Genomic DNA, 21,564 nt, shown 5'->3' with positions numbered 1-21,564 from the left:
TTTGTGACCCATCTTTGGGAAAGCATGGATAATCTTGATTTATTAGATAAGAAGCAAAAAGAATTGCAGGCATTGTGACCTCTGAAGTGACAGATAGAATCCATGGGAGATGGATTTTTAATATCTGTTGGAATTTATCTGCTATTATGGAATTCCACACAATGCCCACCAGACCCTATCATTACAGTGTCATAAATGAGTCCTAATGACTTTCCTGTTTAGCTTGGCCCATAATCAAACTTTTCAAAAGTTGATTTTTTTGGATCACAAGCCCCAGCATGACCAGTGGTATTTCTCCCATAACTTCTAACGGTCACAATTTCTCAAGGACAGTGCCGATTAATTCTCACTTTTTCAGCTGTTATTAAAATGCCCCTATTTTAATATCATCCTCCCACTTTCTCCCTTTGTTCTCAGCTTGCTTCAGTTACTGCAAACTGAGTTCAGCATGCAAAAGATGTTTGAATTCAATTAATCTTGGGGCAAGGGGGGGTAGATGCTTGCCTTTCCCAAGAGGCTCAAAGAAAAGCAAACTCCTGCAACCCCTCTTATCTTGTGTGTTCTTCCTTATTAATAATTTTTGCCATCAAAAATGTTGATGTTACTTAGCCAGATCCAGACATGTTCCAATTTTAATCTACGAAACGTTGGAAAGTATGCCCTCCTTCCATGTGCCCCAGGTTTGGGCACTGACAATGGGATCAAGTTTAAGGGCTTATTCCTTATGAGCTCTAGAGAAAATTGAGTCCAAGATCGTGCTGACTGGTGGAATTTGGGAGCTGAGCTACAAAAAGGTAACTTTCCCAAGCTCTTGATTTTAGACTTCATTTTCATTTCTGTGTAGACAATGCAATGAAGCTTTAATTTAACTCCCTGTGAGGACTAACTTTAAAAGGTGGCTCATAAATCCTATTTATTTCATTTAAGGCATTTATTTACCACCTCTCAACCCACTAAATGGATGTGCAGAGGGCGATCTTCTAAATAAATACATAGAAATAATAAATGTAGGACTGGGGTTTGTCCAGGAGTTTCCTCACACCCATGCCCATCTCTGAATTTACAAACACACACACCTGATCTATGGAGAAAAGAATCTCATAGGAAGCCGATTCCTATCCTGTGCTTAATTTCTAAAACGATGAGCCAGAGTCCATGCTAGCTCCTGAAAGTAACACCATTACTTTACTTTGGATGTACTTTCTCTCCTCCCCTCTTAAATTCTAAAGGATGGGAGGGGGAAGTTGACATTTACTTTGTGATGTGTGTAAAGACTCTTTGGCCCTCGTGATCCTTTCCAGCCTATGATTCCATGATTCTTTGTCAGAGACACTCCTCTGTATTACTGCATAACCCTGAGAATCCAAACAGATTCTGGCACTAAGGCAGACTCGGTCAAAATTCTGTGCACCATGTCACCCACTGTAAGCCTTGCTTAATCCTAAAATGCCTCACTCGTTTCAGAAAACCCACTTGCCAAACACTCTAGTAGCCGTCACAGAGTTTGGCTTCTGCAATAAAAGGAATTAGCATTGCCCAAAATTACTTATGTCTGGGACACAGGAGGAGGTGAGATAAGGTTAGGGGAGATGGTATCGAAAGGTTATAGGGTCAACTAGCTCTCTTTGCCAAGCTGACATTGCTTTTTAAAGTTACACAAGATTCCAGATCTTTGACCTACTGATACCAGAATGATCTTGGGGAAACTATGACACAATGATCATGGTGGGGACATTATATAGCTCAGCCTCAGCTCAGCCCCAGCTTCTCCAGAAAACAACCCCTTATCTCAGCAGTTGTTGAGATTTCCCAGAACGAGACCACGAAACACTCAGCCCCTACTTACGGCAGGTGGTGGTGGCAGCGGCAATGGCTCAGGTGCAGCTGCTCCTTGCTCAGGAAAGATGCGTAGATTATGATCTGCCGATGTTGGAGATGGGTACTCTGAAGGGGTGCTGTGGAGATGATACTGTGGAGGCAGCCGGGCCTGAGGTGGTGGTGGAGGGTATTGAGCTGGGAACGTCTGGGTCATGGCATCAGCTGGCGGCACTGCAGCATCTGGACTACCCTGCAGGGAGAAAAAGCAGAAAGAGTGAAGCAAGGAACCACAACTAACAGTGAACCTGGAACCTTGAGCCTTTTCACACTGCATAGTTACAGTGCTATGGTTCCACATTAAGTGTCTTGGCTGCATCCCATGGAATCCTAGGGCTTGTAGTTTTGGGAGGCACTATTGCTCTCTAGCAGAGAATTCTAAGTACTACTTCCTAAACTGCAAAACCCATAGGTTTTGCATAGGATAGAGTCATGGGAGTGTAATCATAGCACCATAATTGTGGACTGTGGAAGGCTTATTGGTCTGGTATAATAAACATACTGAGCCTACAAAAAAGAAAATACATTTAGGCTACATTCCTTTAGCCCAAAGAAATCCAAGTATTTTCTAATGCATCTTCTAAAGTCAAGAGGGACTCCTCAGAACGGAACAAGGGCAGAACACTTACCTTTATTACCACAAACAGACACTCATTTCTCTCTCAGAAAATTCTTTCCTTTCCAGTACCGCCTTTTCAAATATCCATTGCACCAAAAAGTATCTTTCACTGTGTTTGCAGTGCCTGAGAATATTGTCTCATTATCCTTGCAACATCCCTGTGAGGAGTACTATAATCTCTGTACCACAGATCTGAAGCTGAAGGAAGAAAATCTGCTTAGAAATGTTATTTTTGGGACTACAACTCCCAAAATTCTTAGAGTTATAGTTCCCAAATGTAACTTTTCCAAACTTTGCCCAAAACCTCACAACAAGCTGCATAGAGGTAACAGCTGGATGCAAAAGATTTCCCAGCATGTCCTTAAAGCCCCCAGACTTAAGAATTTCAGCACAGAAGATGCTCAGAGCAAAGCCAGGATCCTAGCACATATGTTTGTGTATAAGTACCTTTGAGTTGACTGTCCACTTATGGCAACCCCAAGAATTTCAGAGGGTTTTCTTAGGCAAGCAATTGTCAGAGATGAAGATGCCAGTTCCTTCCTCTGGGATATAGTTTACAGCAGCAAGTATTCATTGATGGTCTACCATTCAAGTACTAACCAGGGTTGACTGCTTAGCTTCCAAGATCAGGTAGGATCTGGTGCCTTTAGGGTACTTAGGCATGGATCCTAGCATCCAGTCTTTATATTTAAGTTTTATTAAAATATAGGAAAAAAGGTTGTCATCCCCTTTTACTGTAAACTGCTCACTGCCCTCCTTTTCTTATTTCAGGACCCAGACATCCTGTCTTCCTCACAGCTGTTCTTGTATTAACCAGCCACACTGTCTCCCTAGTCTCTCTCACTCTCACACAACGCACAAACACAGTTTCCTTGGAGAATCCAGGGATCTGAGCTGCCAAAGCCCAAAAGATCACAACTAGGAAAACATCACCCACCTACACCGACAGGCCCCATCCCCTGCAACTTCTCAGAACCTCTGCCAGGGTGGGATGCTCAGGAGGAGAAAAATGCACACTCTTCTCTCTCTCTTTCCCTCACATGGTCCAGGGCTATAAAGGCATCCCTTGTGCTGTTCCTTCAGCCAATGAGGAGGCATCACAACACATGTGAGCCCTTTAACTGGCCACCTTCTTATCAGCTACCATCACAAGCCTGCCCTTATTTGGAGCCTCTTGTCCTGTCTCATTGTCTTTCAGCTGTTTGGGGGGCTTTTGGACAAAAACAGAACAAGGAGGGGACATAAAGGAGATGGACAGCTGCAGATTTCCCTGGAATGTGCAATCTGCCAGAGAGGCTCAGCTCTGCAGCCCACGCACCTGCCCCACCTGTCCAAAAGCAAAGACAGATTAATCTCTGAGCCAACCATGGGCTTAATCCTAGGAGGAATCGAGCAGAGAATGCAGTCATAGGCAAAAAGCCCAAACACTATGTACTGTGTCCTTCGATTTTTCTTCTTATTTTTTTTTGGGGGGGGGGGGGAAGAGAAGGAAAAGCTTGCTCCCATTTGGTGCGTCGTCAGATCTGCAGTAAAGAGTTGAAAGCTGGAATTGGCTTCCTTGGGATGGTTACCCTGTTCAGTGTTTTTATTTATCCCAACTGGTGTTTGTTGTGGTTGTGTGCCTTCAAGCCATATCTGACTTTTGGTGACTCTAAGGTGCCCTATTATAGGGTTTTCTTGGCAAGTTTACCATTGCCATCCTCTGAGGCTAAGACAGTGTGACTTGCACCAGTGGGTTTACATGGCTGTGCTAGGATTTGAACTCTGGTCTCCAGAGTCATAGTCCAAAGATCAAACCACTACACCATGCTGGCAGGCCTCCCAAAAATTTATCAATGGAATTTATGTAAGTGCTGATTTGATAATTGAATCAGTGCCTCTGTTCCAGTAGGTACCAGACATAGGATATAGGCTTTTGTTGACTAATCAGTAAGGTGGAAATTATGGCACATTCATTAAATTTTTATGCTATCTTTCCAACATGGTGTGCAGACACAGATAGTATCGCTTTCCCCTCTCTTTACAACAATACTATGAGTGCAAAAGAGAGCTGAGCGTGGCTATCCCAAGCTCACTGTAATATGAATAACAATCAGGTTACGCTATTTGAAACGCTGAATCCTGTTATAACAAAACACTGTAACTCTGTTAATAAAACAAGTAAACAATACAGCAGTGTCATTATAACAAAACATGTTAACACGTTTAGAAATGTAAATTGTTGCTGCAGCAAAAATAATCGCATTCAAAAGTTATAAAGGTAAATGGCTCATCCATGAAATAGTACAATAAATCAAATAGAATCAGGTAATCCTCCTATACAGTACTGTAGCAATCTTTCATCCATAGTCCAGATAGCATGTTGAAACATCCAAAAGTAGTGAAGATAAACAGCTCCTTAGTGAAGTACTACAATGAATCAAGTAGAAACCAATTAATGTGTCAAAAACATTCAAAAGCAGCAGCTCAGTAATGGTGTAGCAAATCAAGTAGTAAAGTAGTAGTGAAGTTTGCTTTTGCCCACGTCTATTGGGAAGGACAAGATTCTATCTCCTTTTCTTTTCTCTCCTTCCTGCTGAGTTAACTGAGTGCAGACAACTTTGGCACTTTGAATTCAATTTGCAGCAACTGAAGTAAGCTGAGGACAAAGAAGGAAAGCAGAAGGAGGAAAGAAACCAGAACATTTTAAAGGCAACTGAAAACATGGGATGACAGAGGATTAATTGGGACAGTCGCTGCCAAATTGGGACAGTTGGTTGGTATGTTTCTGGAATATAGATAGACTGGGCTAACTTGGAATGGATTTTTGTGCAGAAGGAATGTGAGCTTCCAGTTCAGTTCTGATATTCCACATACATTCCTGGTCTTGGGATTTTTATGTTATGTGTATGTCTGTGTTTTGCACTAGGCCAGCCTCCAGTTAGTAGAACACAGGACTCTCAGAAAAAACAAGGTGATCTTAACATGCTTAAGATCTGTGTACAACTGCACTCTAGTTATTTTTAAGCCTCTTTTCAATCTGTTGCATTACTTATGCTGGAAATGAAAAAGGGAAAAAAAGACTATTCTTTTAGCATTTGGGGGTAGCTTTTCCACATCCCCTCCTGCTTTTTTCAGCATCTTGAAAAGACACCCATTTCATGGATTCTGCTAGTATGGAAATTTCTTTAAGTTTAATTAATTGGTAAAAAGACAATTAATCAGGAGCATTTTTGGTGGATAGCTCTGTTTTAAATTAGGGCTCTCCAGTGCCCTCTTTCAAGCACACTAGGGGTTCCTGGAGGTCATACAACTCTAGGCCCAAGTTTGCATTAATCCACAGACCCATGCTGTGAATTGTGCACTGTGCGTCTGCCAAATGGATCCGATGTATCTCCTACAGAGACTGATACTTGGGAGGACTGCAAAGTACACAGTCCCTGCACCAGATTGGGCTTGATCTTCCCCGGGCCCTCTTCCCACATATCTTCTCTGCTAGAGCTTGGAACAGATGGCATTAAAAAACTCTGATGCGGACGTGGCAGCCGCTGTTCTGCAAGGATGTGCTACAAGAACACAGAGGCATAATAGTTCTCACAAAACTGGCAAAATGGTGCCTGAGATGTACCTGGGGTAGCCAGATCTCAGTCCCTGGCCCTGAGTCTCTAGTTTTCATAAGTCATTTCCAGGTAGAAGACCAGGGTACAAGGTTTCTCTGGGTTCAGCTCAAGGCAAGAGGAAAGTACTGTGTGCAACTCTTCAGCTCAGCCAGTAGAGGAGCAGCTTGCTACAGTTTGCAATACTTAATTCATTTGCTGCCACAACTTGCAAACTTTACAGGAGGTCTATATATTTACGTAGTTTCCCTTTTTGACTCACAGTTGTGATGGTGCCAGAGCTCACCTTCTACTCTGCACCAAAAGATATCTTTCACTGTGTTTCACAAGATTAAACTGCCTTACTTTACATCACTAGGGGCCTGCCCTAGGTCTCATTGAGGGAGGACTTTCTCTTTGTTCCAAAGCATTCTCAGAAATTGCGCCCTCTGGAACGGATGTAGGACGTGATTGGAATGCCCAGTGGCAGCAGCAGCATACCCTTGTGCAATAAGATGCATTCCTAGCCCCATCCTGTTCCATGCACGCCCATGCGCACCCCCCGTTTTGGAACGCAACGGGCCCATTTCAGGACCCGTGCGATATACTTCCATGAGTGCTGGAATGTGTGAGAAAGCAAACTCCCAGACATGCGCATAGATGCAGACCCAAAGTGTGAATAGCAAACCCAGAATGCCTGAGATTATTTGCATTGTTCCACTAAAAAAAGAAGAAGACATCTGAATGACACCTTGGATGGAAGGATAACCTTAACTTGAAAACTGCAGTGTAGATAATTGGTCTTCAATTTCAGAATTTACCAGTTCAGTCTAGTCAAAACTACAGGGAAAGTGGAGCCATGAAAAGAGTCTCACATGATGCTTCCGATACGAAGGACAGAATAATGGTCTCGGGCAGGTGGGGTGCCCACATTTGACAGCCACCTGTTTCCTATAAAGTTGTGTGCGCATTTAGGCACACATAGGGAGTAAATAAATAGGTTAAAAGAATCTAGCCTCATAACTTGCTCTCAAGATTTACATCTGTTTTCCTGCCCAACAGAGATTCTCTCTCTCCCTGCCACACTCTCACACACCCCTCTACAACCACCATTAGTGCATCACTGGAGACAGTCTGTAAGGCACCCCTTTCGGACATGATTTCTTATCAGAGTTGGCTCCACTTCCAGTCCTTATAAATAGCTCCACTTGACTGCAGCACCATCTTGTCACTCACGCAGCCCAAGAGAGGCCCCAAAAGGGGAGCAGCCCAGGCACGTATGTTCGTAAATAGAAACCCGTATCGAGGAATTTTCCTTAGACCCAAGGACTGATGAGTGGCCTCTGGAGGCAGTCCAGATAACCTGGATCAGCCAAGTTCTTCTACATGAAAAACGTTTTGCAGGCTGTTTCTGACACATTTTCCCCAACTCAAATGAATCAAGTCCACAACGCGGAAGGGTAATGTCCAAGGAGTTAGACTACTTAGCAAGGGTTTCATACCCTCCAGTGTTCCTCAGATGAAATCTAGGACACATGTGAACAAGGAAGAGCAGAGTGTGATCAAGATGGCAAAAGTTGTTAAGGAGGAAGAACAGAAAACCTAGGAGATGCTGCAGCAATTTGATTTTGCCTCAGCCTCCTTTCCTCCCTGCAGAATTAACTGAATAAAAACTACCTTTGCTCTTTGAAATCAGTTTGCAGCAACTGAAGTAAACTGAGAACAAAGGGGGAAAGTGGGATATGCTAGATGACAGCTCCCTTCATCTCCAGTGAGTCTGATTATGAAAGCTGTATTCTAGCATATTTAGAAGGCTTCAAGGGTTGACTTTAAAGCAGAGACTGAGGCCATGTCCGCATGGAGGAAAAGGAATATTCCTGCCCCACTGTCACACTGAACTATTTAGATTATGGACATGGACTCAGAATGCATCAACAACGCTGTATAAATAATGCAGTTTGATACCACTTTAACTACCATGATTTCATCCTTTAGAATCCTGGAATTTGTAGCTTTGTGAGGCAACATCGCTCTTTGGCACAGAAAGACCTTGTAAAACTACACGTTCCAGGAATCCATAGGATGGAGCTACAACACTTAAAGTGGTGTCAAACTGCGGTGTTTCTATGGTGTAGATGTACCCTGAAAACTGTGGCTTTCTACACACAGTTGTTTCTGCAGTGTCTATCAACTCAGGCTAGCACAGTCAATAGGATTATGGAGGCTACATTCCAACAAGATCTAATGGGCCACAGTTGCCATCCCTGATTCAAAAGCCTCAGAATTCAAAACAAAACAAAACAAAACCCTGCATTATTATGAGCCAAAATTATAAGTTTGGTTCTTCCTTCCTTATCTATATAAAGGAGCTTTACTGGCTTTTCAAACTGCTTATACATTCAAAAGGATCAGGTAGCAGGATCAGCACTGGAGTAGAGCAAACCATTCTAAATCATATGGACTAACAGTCTGACTTTATAAGGCAACCTCCTATGTACTGTGATGATACTGAGCTACATGGTGAAAGAGGATCTTCCACATCCTACACAAACTGCCAACAGCCTTAAGTATGAAGTGATGGTCACAAGGACTCTATTTCTTTTCCTAGTGTGTTAAAAACAGGGAGATGACTTATGAAGTCGATTTGCAGACACGGAACTGTGGTCCTTTCACATCATACAGTTATAGTATTCTAATTCTACTTTAACTGCCATAGCAACATGCTATGGAATCCTGGGATTTAAAGCTGGGGGAGGGGGAAATGCAGCCATGGCACTTAATGTGGTATCATAGTGCTATAACTATGTAGTGTCGAAAGGCCCAAGGTTCCAGGTTCACGGTTCGTTGTGATTTCTTGTCTACTATTTTTGCTTTGTAGTTTGGTGAGGCACCAGAATTACCTGGCTGAGCATTCTAAATATGACTCAACAAACTGAAAATCCCAAGATTTCATGGGACGTTGTCATGGCAATTAAAATGGAATAGTGTTATAAATTGTGTAATGTGAAAGAGCCTCTGGCCTTGTGAACAGGTAGGAATTGTGTTGGGAGTGGCTTGCAGGGAGTTCGGGGGGATTCACAGAGCTTGCAACTTCAGGGAAAGAGGTATTGTCATATTGTGACTTTTGGTCCCACCAAAGCTCACTAAAATGTCCCAGTGAGAAGCCCACCAGTGGAACAAGAATGCAATGTATTCTCCCACCCACAGAACCCAACAATATGCCCATCATTACAAGTATCCATTGAGACCCTTATCTTCTATTAATTTCTCTAATTCTCCCTCTAAATCCATCCAAGTTGGTGGCCTTCACATCCCGTTTCCTGAAATTTATCCTCCAATCTTATATGTGTACATGAATTTTAAGTATTGTACATTGAAGCCATGCCACATAGCACATAAGACCCATTCAGTGTACAAATGTACTGTGAAGCTCTGCACTTGGCTTTGTACTTTATGAGTGTGCCAAAGCCTCTGACAGGTGTGCACGATGACACATTGCAACAGTCTGCTTGTGTTTATGTCCCAGTTGTTCCAGAGACAGCCCTTCTTTTATGGTTCTTGTTCCCACTATGCCTCTATTTTGCATTTCTGGGAGATACTGGAAATGTACTAACACCCTTCCTTGTGTTAAAAGCTATTGGAGGGAGGGTAGCTGGGGCAGGTCATATGGATCCTAGCTCTAACCCATCTGCATGCCAATGCATGCCCAAGGAGCCAAAATCTTAATGTACCAGCTGCTGCATCCTCATACCTTGAGAGGATGTGTTGCATAGAAATATTTAACACCTACAAACAGACCCATTGTACAATTTGTACTATTTATCAACTGCAAACCATTATTTTACAAATCAGTGTGGTATAGTGGATTGAGAGGAGCACTGTGGCTTGGGAGACCAGGGTTCAAATCCCAACTCAGCCATGAAAACCCACTGGGTGACCTTAGGCAAGTTACACTCTCTCAGCCTCAGAGGGAGAGGGAGGAAAAAACAAACCCACCTCTGAACAAATCTTGCCAAAAAAAACATCTGTGATAGGGGCATCATAAGTCAGAAATGACTCAAAGGTATATAACAACAATGACAAAAACCACGATTTCATTATTGTTATGTGCTTTGTAGGACTAATTGCAAAGGAAGATAAGTTCCCAAGATGAGCCATTCTGGATCAGACCAAAGATTTGTCTCAGGGGAGAATAAATTCAAGATGCAGAAAGGCTCTTAAGACTACACCCTCCCATCCATTCATGGTCCCTGAATGTTTCCCAGTAGAAAAGGCCAATTCTGTTGTCTGTAATAAGACATTTTGCTCTGTTCTCTCTCCCCTCTCAAACAGGCAGTGACCAACACAGCCAGCAACTAAATGCCTATGAGAAGTCCACAAGCAGGACAGGAATGTAGCATGAGACTCTTGCCTGTGTTCCTTGGCATAAGTCTTCTGATACTGGAGATAACATGCAGAAGAGTCTCATGCTACATGAGCAAGTAACCATCGATAGGCTTAGCCTCCATGAATTTTCCTGATCCCCTTTTTAAACCATCAGTGCACCTTATAGGTGAAGACTGCATGTATAATAAGTGGGCCATGTGTGAGTAGGAGCATATAAGTGGGTGCTTAGGAAATTATTCCTGGTATGAGAATGTGGGTATATTACAACTTTACAGGAGCATGCCTGTATCCATCTGTGAAATGTTGGAAGCTCTGTCCGTCCATTTGCTTGTTTCCTACAACACACACACAGCTAGTCAGATGTACTTGTTAAAGGATGGCTAACAAGAAGAAAATCCAGGTTGACATCCCCACTCTGCCTAAGACCCTCTTCTTTGAGGGCTATAAATACAATTACAAATAATTGTATAGATTTTTAAACTATTTGTGGATGCATGCACAGTTTACTGGCTATGCCACACAGCAGAATTAATGCATTTTGACATTGTTTTAATTGCTATGGTTCCATGCTATGGAATTCTGAAATTTGTAGTTTTGTGAAATATTTAGCCTTCTCTGCCAGACTGCTCAGGTAACGCAACACACTACAAATTCAGGGATTCCATAGCCATGCAGTTAAAGTCTGCATTAACTCTGCAGTGTAGATGCAGCCCATGATTTCTACAATTGTACCTGAAGCTATATCCTATATACCTTAACACCCCAAAATGATAAGGATATATGTGGGTAGCAGGTAGGGGCCCTCTCACACTAGCTGCTCCTTAGCAATTAGTTTCTTTTCCACTAGTTTTTGTCAAAGCCCCAGCCTGAGTATCTTCAGTAAATTAAGACCATACTGGAGAGACAGTGTGGGGCAATGGTCAGATCTGGGTTCTAGTCCCTCCACAGTTATGAATTTCACTGGCCTTGGGCCTGGCCTTTCTCACAGCTGGACTAATCTGACAGGGTTATTGCTAAACATAACACAGGGAAAGGAGAGCAACATTTGCTATCTTTTGCTCATTGGAAGAAATGCAGGACATAAGTATAAAATAAATTTCATTCCATTCAGGAGGGAGTGTTTGGACCAGCTCATTATTAACAAATATTTTTATATTTAAGTTGGGTGCTCAGTCTCCTCCACTATGCTTTTAAATTGTTTTGCCTTTTCATAATACATGTAAAGGGAAGAGTAAGTGTTTAGAAAGCTTGTCAAGACTTTTCAGTTCTACTACTCAGTTTTCAGTTAGTATATCAGTTAGTATATTAGAAGGTATGAAGCAGAAAATCATAGTGGTATCTTATTCTTTTGCTGACATCACAAACACAAACACAACATGATGGCTCATTAACAACACTTTAATGGCATACAGGAATTGTGTCCCTTCAGGCATCAGTTTTAGGGAGAACCATGAAAAGGTAGCAATCTGTCAATAATTCATATCTCAAGTATATTTTCTCCACCATGATTTAGATTGTTTGCCCTAGGCCCCAGAATATCTCTTGATCCATTTTGGTTTATTTTCAGCATTGTTACTGACTGACACAGATTCTGCTTTTGTTGTTATGCTGTTTACAATTTCATTCTCTCACTTTAAACTGCAGCTTTGTATTGGGAGCGTGAATCATTTTAGCTATTTGGTGAGACACCTTTGGGGGGTAACATGTGGAAGCAGTGGTGGGATAAATTTATTTTAACAAGTATAAAAGTACAATAAATAAAACAAAATAAACCTAAGGTTTACAGATAAGCTTTTTGGCAAGGGAGACCGAGGGAGAATCTGACTGTTATGAATCATTCCATAAGCAGTTCAACACATTCTGTCAGTGGGATTTTGGCCGCATCTTTCCATTATCCATCTGCCGTGCACTAATACTCACATTACAGATGAATATAAAAGCACAGAGAGTGAAAGGGGAAGCATAAACAAGAAGTCAATGTGCAAAGGGATCTTGCAACACCTTTGAGACTAACTGAAAGAAAGAAGCTAGTAGCATGAACTTTTGTAACTATGAGCCTACTGCATCTGAAGATGTAGACTGAAGTCTACGAAAGCTATGCTACCATCTTCCTTCAGTTACAGTGCATTGGTTATTAAATGTATTTACCTCTATCTGGTTTAAAGCTGAATTCAGGCAGCATCTTGATCTTATCAGACATTTTTTGCTGCCAAATGTGCCACCCAAATATAGCCCAGGTCCAGCTCTGCTTCCAGAGCTGCTCCCCCTGGCTCTTTTTGGATCCAGCTGTTTTCTGACTTAAGAAAATGGCCAGCGGAGCAGCTCTGGAAGCGGGGATGGACCCGGGCTGTATTCAGGTGGCAGATTTGGTGGCAAAAACCATCTTATAAGACCAGGATGCCACCCGAATTCAGCTTTAAACCAGACAGAGGTAAATCAATTTAATAACCAATGCAATAAATCTCTTAAGTCTCAAAGGTACTACACGATCCCTTTGCATACTGATTTTCCAAACACACACAGCTAAGCCTTTGAATTCTACCAAGAAGTCAATATGAGAGGTACTGAGGCCACTTCTTTCAAAGTGCAAATATCCAGGGCACTGACACAATGGCATGAGATAGCCAAAGTCTAGAGGCCACCAGTGAAGCAATTTACAGTTCAAGATGGGTGCCTCAGCCAGAACTTAGAAAAGTAACTTTTTTGGGCTATAGCTGCCAAGATCCTCCAAACTGGCATGCTAGTGGCCACACCAGGTGAAGGGTGTAAATGTAAGAGATATGACAGTGCCCCACCCTTGTGGTGAAACCATCTGGACATTTAAATGAATGTAATGACCCTGCAAATGCCAGTTCACTTGCTAAGTTAGATTTAGGTCTTCACATGTGCCACGCCTTCTCTTCCATTTAAGCTTCTGAGGTACATGAGAGCATTCCCAGCTACTTGTACATTATTCCCAGCATCTTCTTGTAATATCACACCTCTCATAAAGACTCTGTGTTGTATTCTAAAAACAGTTGAGCCTTGACCAACTTTTAGAGTGCTCAAAAGAAACCAGTCTTGGGAATGGTGCATCTCCAACAGAGAGTCAGACCCTGGAGTCTGAGCAATGCACATTCTTGCTTTCCCCACAAATTGTTTGCCATTGTTAAAACTATGCTGTGGTCTACCCAATTTAGGGCCTCTTGTCTTGCACCACCATTTTAGCTGTGTGATCAGTGCATAATTAAGTCTATAATTCATTACTAAATCTATAATTAAATCTTCCTCCATGATGGCTCTGCCCATTGACAGAGTACATCTGTCTTCTATATACTGAAGGGAGTCCATACAATCAGGTATAAAATGGATTGATCTCTTAGTTCCCCCAAGAGCTGTAAATATCTCGCCCCTTACAAGGAAAATACTTTCTCTCTCTCTCTGAGCAATTCTGTAAAAATAACTCAGGAATGGAGGGATTTATCTGCGGGGGAGGCTTTATCAGCTGTCCCCTCAAGACCACCAGCCAGCCACAGCTGGGCCCTGTCAATGACACGGAGAACACACAAACACAGAGAGATTTATATAGATAGAGATGAAAACAAACGATCATACCTGAACCAGTCCGGAGTAACATTGGGGTGCCGGAGGGTAGACAGGCAGGCTGTAAGGGTGCAGAACTACAGCTGGCGGGGACAACATGGCACATAATAAAAGTTAGGGCCCGACCACCCAGTCCCCAAAGTAGTTAAAAGCACCTCTGTCCAAGCAGCTTTGGCACCAGCGGAGGGAGTGTTGAGTGGCAGATGGGACAGTGCCATTGAAAGACGCCAACAGCTGTTGAGAACACAAGCGCCTGTCACAAACTGCCTGGGCAGAAGCATCTGTACTGGGATAGAGTCTCACGAGGGACGCGCAGTTTTGTGAGCCACAAAGTAATCACAAGGTCCTGAAGTAAACCTGACTTTTCCACAGGTGTATGACTATCTTGCTGACATTATATTTTATCCGTATCACAGAAATACAGAAGTAGCATATATCTCACTCTATGCAAAAAAAGTATGAGTGGTTATTATTGATTATTTTATTGGGATTTACTTTCAGTGTAGAGTTATACAGCACATGACCCAGCCGAGTCAAATTTAGTCTCACTAACTTCAATGGAGCCGTTAAACATGAGCTTGTATCTCTCCTACTGAGATCAATGGGATTTATGCAACGATCAGTGGAGCTTCTTTCCAAGTAAAGTGATTAGAGAAGTGCAGCTGTAGGAACCCTTCACTTTGACCAGATGAGGCCCATAATACAGTTTTACATTGTGCTATCTGCAACCTTAAAAACAGAAAGCAAGGCAGGAAATGTATATTTTATATGTAAATAAAATATGTAAATGAAATATTTTACATGTAAATAAAAAGACGAGCCAGAGAAGTGTTTTGAGGGCTGGACAATGACTCTGGAGACACTCAGCCATGGGCACGCACCCACTAGGTGATCTTGAATAAGTCACACTTTCTCAGTCTCGGAAGAAAGCAAAAGTAACCTGCCTCTGAATAAATCTTGCCAGGAAAAAACCATGATAGGTTCACCTTAGGGTCACCATAAGTCAGAAATGACTTGAAGGCACACAGCTGTACAACAACAGTCTATCAATGCATAGGCAGAGAACTTGCCAGTTAGCTGGCAAACATTTTTATTTTCAATTAGCTAAAAGGTTTCAAGAAGAGGCTTCTCTAGTATGCTCGCTCTGCTTTTACAGGAGGGCCAGCAAGGGCCAAGCCAAGTTATTTTGCTGTCTAATTTGAAGAAGATTGTGGTGTTTCCTTCACGTTCTATGTACAAAAGCTCACTGAGCTGAATATTTTTTTCTAGCGCTGACAATGGGGCAGCATCTTCCACTGCACCTGAAAGTAGCAGAGTAATTTAGAGGGCACAGGATAGACTGCAGGGCACACTCCCAGCATTATTTTCCTCATGCAGTTTCCTTACTTTGCCTAATAGCAGGGCTAGGAGTGGATCCAGACAGTGTCATCTTCTGTTAGTAAAAACATATAGACACACACACGCACACTTTCCCCTTGCTACTCACATCTTTTGTGGTAACAAAAAAGAAAAAAAAGATTAAAGTGAGGAACATAGAACCGTGCACATTGCCTTTCAACTGGTGATGCGATGGGCTGGCCATCTGGAAACCCTACTGGCATCTCTCCTATTTTTTCTTAAAAGGTAACATCAAGCTGTGCGTTTCATCTCCACAGCAGGATACATCCACACAAGCAAGTTTCCAATTCCAGTAATAGGTGGAAGACAGGATAGGATTTCAGGGAAAAAGGGACGGAGAGACATTTGCAACTCCTTGGTGAAGGGCAAATTAAACATCAGCCTGCTCCATGAATAATAGTGAACAGTGTGGGTATTCCATGGGAGTTACCATGTCTATAATTCATGCACCCACTCATTAGTATGGCCGCTTGCCCAAAAAGAGGGAATGCATTGCCAAACAAGAGGACAAGAATCTGCACCATCTAATTTGAACGTAGAGAATTACATTTAGCAATAATGAATACAATTTAATTAGAAACACACTACATCTCAGCAGCATAGACCATGACCAGACAACTGCTGGCTAGGTATTGAAAGTGTGCAACTTCATAACCATGGGCTGCTCTCACTTCCTATAATTCTTTTTATTATTATTATTATTATTATTATTATTTACATTTATTTGTATCCCACCTTCCTCCCAAAATTGGGACTCAAAGCAGCTTACAGTTTAAAAAACAATGAGGGTTTGCCCTGTCAATACCATCATTTCATCATCATAAACTTCACTGCATATGGCTAAAGGCCTTGACAATGTGTGAAATAAAATATAAGCAAAAATAAAAATAAATTATTTAAAACATTTGACATAATTTTAAAACCATTTTATAGACATCTAAAACCAACAAATACAAAGTGTAAAATTAATATTTATTCTACAGTATGTTCCTTAATTAAACAAGCACATCGTTTTTTTAGTTGCCAATGCAAGCTGGGCTACAAATATGTGACAAATAGCAGCATATCAGCTCACAATTCTACTGCGACTTTCTGAAGTGTGTGGTTTGTATATACAACGGGCCCTTGGCATTGGCTAGGGTTTGGTTCCAAGGCCCACTCTGGATATCAAAATCCATGGATGCTTAAGTCCCATTATATACAATAGCATAATAAAACAGTATCCCTTATAGAAAACATCAATTTTGGGGTGTGGGGTGAATGGGGATATTTTTCAAGCTGTGCACAGAATCCATGCATATGGAGGGGCTGACTGTAACTGAATAACAGGTGATACAAATCTTTGTCAAGGAACAGATTAAAAGGGACAGAATGACAATTAATTAATTATGTGGCATCATCGTTAGGGAAGGTTTATTGGCAAGATTTGCCCAGAGGAGGTTTGTCTTTGCCTCCCTCTGAGACTGAGAGTGTATGACCTGCTCAAGGTCACCCAGTGGGTTTCCATGGCTGAGCTTAATGCTCAAACCACCACACCACACTGGCTCAGGTTTATTTAAACCACTGCTAAAGTTACATATGAGATGATGTAATGTAAAAACCTGGGCCAGAATACTTATACTTCTACTGAAACCTGCTTGTTTCTCGTAGATAATAGATTGATTACGATCCCTGTTCCAGAAGCTTGTTTGAAAGATATCATGGATTGAGTTTAGAGGCCACATCTAAAAGACTGATGGCCCTGTCATTAGAAAGGACTGGCATGTCCTCTTTCTTGAAGATTGGCACAAGAGTGCTAGATTGTCACCTTGAGGGAAAATTGCCAGTTGAGTTAATATATGTAAATAGTTTTGCAAGAATAGGTGACCACCAATCAATGCCTATTGTGAACACCTGGAGCAGGGGAATCCCTATGATCCTTGCCACATTGGAGAGTGGAAATTAGATTTTTTTTATTTCAGCAGAAAAGATAGATGGCCTTCAGGAAATTTATCAGAACTCTGGATCAATATGGTGTATAGTTAAGTGGCCTCCAAATATGTGCTTAAAATGGGCAGGCTCACAAGTCTTGTGGGAGAAACCTCTCTACATCAGATGCCAGAATTTGGTTTCACTGCTTTCAATAAAGGCCAGACCCAAAAATCTCCAACAGTTAACAAAATAAGCCTTCTCCCCCTCCTCTAGTAAGTTTTAAAAATGCATATATTTTACATTTTAATACAAATCACAGTTATACAGAAACACTAAAATTTTGACTTCCTACCATTCAGCTGTTGGCTCCATTTGTTATATAATTCAATTCTAAATTTATGCAATTTATAGTGATCTTCTACAATAAATGAACAATCTTCCTATTACTAAATTTTATTAGCTAATCTATCATGTCCATTATCAATAAAGTTCCCCATTTTTCTCTCAGATATATATTCAACATCTTCCAGTCTTTCTCGAAATTCTAAAGCAACTTCTCCTTTAGTAGCCTTGATCGTTTATCAATTTCAGCTAAGTCGCATAACTTTAATATCCAGTCTTCTTGCATTGGTATTTTTGTTGGTGTTTTTGTTGCTAAGGAAGGTTTTATACTCTCTTAATTGTTGTTTCACCAAAAAAATGGAATCAGTAGTGCTTTCACCTGCCATGTTAGTTTACTCAGCTTCTTTTTCTTGGACTTGCATTCTATCAAACCAGATCTGAATGACCACGGAGATTTTATGTCCTGATAAATTTCCCTGATATAATGAGATCCCACAAAAGTATGTTGTTGTATCCCTTGAAACTTTTCTGTTCCTGGCATCTGTCTGATGTTGGTATCAACTGTATGGACTTTATCACATGGGGACCTATGTGCTTGCATCCTGAAAAGGGTTAAAGTGTTGTCATCCCGGAAAAGCACACAAATGCGCAATTGATTATAATACATAGCACAGCAACACATTAAAAGCACATTATTATTGCAAGAGAGTGGGTTGAAAGCACATTTGTTTTTCAGACAGATGCAGAAAAATCCCATTGATGGCTTGGAAATAAGTATTTTGTGCCGTAGTTGTGTCACTAGAAGTCACCCAGAAAAATAAATAATTTTATTTACACTATTTTCTTTATAAAGCATCCCTACCTCTCCTCAGCTAATGACTAATGAGAAAGGCTTAAGGAGGAGACACATTCACACACAACCATTTCTCTCTGTGTGTCTGTGTTGTGTGTGCCTGCTGCCCCTTTAAGAACAAGGCTGCCTCCCTCTCGGCACAACAAAGGAACTATGAGAACAGGGAGAACCCTACAGATGGTTATCAGACTGTAGCAAAGAAAGCATATTTGTGAATGAAATTGAAATGAAAACACTGTGTTCTCCGAAAATGCCTATTCTCTGATTCATGTCACTTTCTGTTTGGATTCTAATTGGTTTGCATGCAGCATCATTTGAAAAGCAATTGTGAAATTGTGCCTAATACCCTGGACAACCCCAGGTTCTGTCCAGTTTAAGTTTTCAATTTTCCCCATGTGATAAAGTCCTAAGAAACAATTTAAAACATTTTTCACCTTCCAAGAGGCATTTTAAGATCTGTCCGAGTCCCAGAAAGAGTTTCTTGAAGTCTGAGGCTCAACCTGAGAAGAAAGTGATAACCTTCAGCTCTAGCATCAAATGACTACATAAGAAATAATAGTATCTGGCCATATGATATGATCAACCACACTGGCCCTTTGGTCAGGTATGTAAAGTACCCCTTAAAGTGGTCTAAATAAGTTCCATTCAGGCATCTGAGATAAAATTTACAAATTAAAGAGAAAATTGAAAAATAGTTAAAACATCCCCCCCATCAAACTCTAGAATTGTGTCCACCTTAAAAACAAGTCACTGCTTGTCCTAGCATTAAAATCACTGCAGATTAGAATATATGATTAGGATAATCTGTAAACAAACTATCAAATGAATCCTCCAACTTGGCCCAAATTTCTAATGAGGTTCTGGCAGAACTTGGAGGCAGCTCAACATTGATGCATATCGGAGGGTTTGGTTTGCAGCTTTGAATAATTAAGGCCTGAAAATAATTTGAAGCTAACCCAGCTAATCTGCTTCAGCCACCTCTATAGTGGAAGAAATCAGAATAGCTGGACCTCTACAGCCAAGACCTGCATTAGAAGATTTCTGAGCAAACCTATCCCCACAACCTATAACCCTGTAATCTCAGGGAATTGTTCTCTACAAGCCTGGTCTCCTGAAGGTAAATTATCTCCAAAGTCTAAGATACTGAATGAAGTCTATGTTGTCCAATTTATTTCTCCAACCTGCAATACTCGAGGTCATGAGATTTATAGGACAATGTAGTTCTTGCTGTTTCATAATCAGTCCTCAGGTGAGTCAATGAAAGGAGCATATCTGCTACCTGAACATTTCAAAATGTGTTTCAAAGGGCGGCCTGGTGATTTGTGTTCAGATAGGCAGATAATCCTTTCCTATAGACATTTGCTGGGTACTATGACTCCTGGAAGATAGAAATCACTTTAAGATCCACAGTCTGCATACTCAAAGTATTCAGTTTGCTAACCAGATATCTTAGTTGTTTAACTGGAATATTATTAGGGATACACCTTCTTTCCTCTAAATTCTAGGCAATGGCCAGTTAGAAAACTATTACAGTCCATAAAAACCTTAGGGACAAACTTTAAATCCTTCTGCTCAGGGGAGGGTTCCCAGGTTCCTGATGCTATTGTTATTCTAGATCAAGGCATCTTGGTTTTAAAAAAATGACTCGATGCAGCAATAATTTCCTGGTTACTTAAAGACAATTTTGGACATGGGAGCAGAGGTCAGTAAAAGAGAAATCCAGAACAACCATTCCTTTATTTCCTTTTTTTGGAAATCATAACAAACATATCTGCCTCAGCCCATTTAAAGTTTAAAGCAGTTTGTATCCACTTGAACATGACAATTCTTAGATGGCCTTCTTCCTCAAGAAAAAGCCATCTCTACCCCTTGTAGTACAGTTAATAGAACTGTTTTCTCAAGAGTAGGTACTTTTAGGATTTCAGCAGAATGAAACGGTATCCCAGATATTAATTTTCTTGGGTTTCAGATTTCGGACACAAATCATAAACAGGCTTTATGAATGCCATTTCTCCAGGGAAGGTGTCTGTTATTTAAATAATAATTTCCATTCTTTGAGTTTGCTAAATTATGCATGCGAGGAAGTATTGCTCATTGAGTGATGTGTATGCAGATCCCACTTGAATTAAATTCCTCTGTAGAACTGCCTCTAGATAGCATGTTTGGTTAGTATCTTTGAAAGTCAAAATCACCATGCCTCTCAACTTTTAGGTCTTGTGGGATACAAACAGGAGCCTTATATACCCATTGAGTTATTCCACCTAGTCCTCAATATGTCTAAAATATGCGCTGACACTTCTAAAGCTGAGATCCATGCATTATTGGTATCCTTAACGTCCAGTTTAAAATGGTGACATAATTCTCAGTGTTAGATGGTGGAACTTTTACAAGTGTTAGCTTACTGAAGGCAGAACCTACCATATTTGCTCTCAACTTATAACTGCAATGCCTCCATTTCCACCTATGCCACAGTTATCTAGCAGAGTCTGACACGAATTATGGATGGGTTAATGCGTGTGCTTTTAAAGCACAACTCTGACCATCTGAGACATCTGTTCCAGTAAGTGTTGTCCGTAGGGCAACCTAGCAAGTCAGACTTGAGCTACCAGCTTTCGTATACAAAAGCAGCTTTTCATAATCTTTTTACCCTGGAGGAATCCTTGAAATAATTATCAGGTTTCAGGCAACCCCTGCATAAAAATGATTGTGTCCTCAGCTCAAAAAAATGTGTATCTTTTCCCTAGTCAATCATGATCTCTCTCAGAACCCTGGTGATCTTTTGTGGAATGCTAGAGTTTCAGGGAACCCTACACAAAAGTATAGAAGAAAAAGGCTTTACTAGAAATGTTTAGTTCACATGTGGATGGATGGTAACTGCTTTCCATGCCATTATTGATAACTATGTCCACATAAAAAGGAGCAGTAGGAACCTGTTTGAATCCTTCTTATTTATTTAGAAACCATGTAAGTTTCCCTATACTGTGTACACACACACACCACTTTGTCCCAGATCTGCCAGTGAA

At 41.1% G+C, this 21,564-nt stretch overlaps 2 protein-coding genes across 4 annotated transcripts in view; both read right to left on the bottom strand.

The window, feature by feature from the left end:
- Positions 1-14,317, bottom strand: part of LOC121933506 (RNA binding protein fox-1 homolog 1-like) — a 31,470-nt gene extending 17,153 nt beyond the window's left edge. The window contains exons 1-2 of one of the 3 annotated variants that reach the window (XM_042473356.1): positions 14,050-14,317; positions 1,847-2,068 (exon numbers count right to left, since the gene is read on the bottom strand). In XM_042473356.1, the coding sequence (XP_042329290.1) occupies positions 1,847-2,068; positions 14,050-14,136 (309 nt within the window). In that variant the 5' untranslated portion in view covers positions 14,137-14,317. Of the gene's footprint in view, positions 1-1,846; positions 2,069-3,431; positions 3,579-14,049 lie in introns of those variants that run through there. The other 2 variants (XM_042473355.1, XM_042473358.1) reach the window with 2 other exon arrangements.
- Positions 1-21,564, bottom strand: part of LOC121933510 (RNA binding protein fox-1 homolog 1-like) — a 576,905-nt gene that overhangs the window by 28,659 nt on the left and 526,682 nt on the right. The gene's annotated exons all lie outside the window — the stretch shown is intronic.

This window comes from Sceloporus undulatus, chromosome 6 (assembly GCF_019175285.1).
Source record: "Sceloporus undulatus isolate JIND9_A2432 ecotype Alabama chromosome 6, SceUnd_v1.1, whole genome shotgun sequence".
NCBI lineage: Eukaryota > Metazoa > Chordata > Lepidosauria > Squamata > Phrynosomatidae > Sceloporus > Sceloporus undulatus.
Note: the sequence above shows the minus strand (reverse complement) of the source record. Positions and strands in the feature narration are given on the sequence as shown.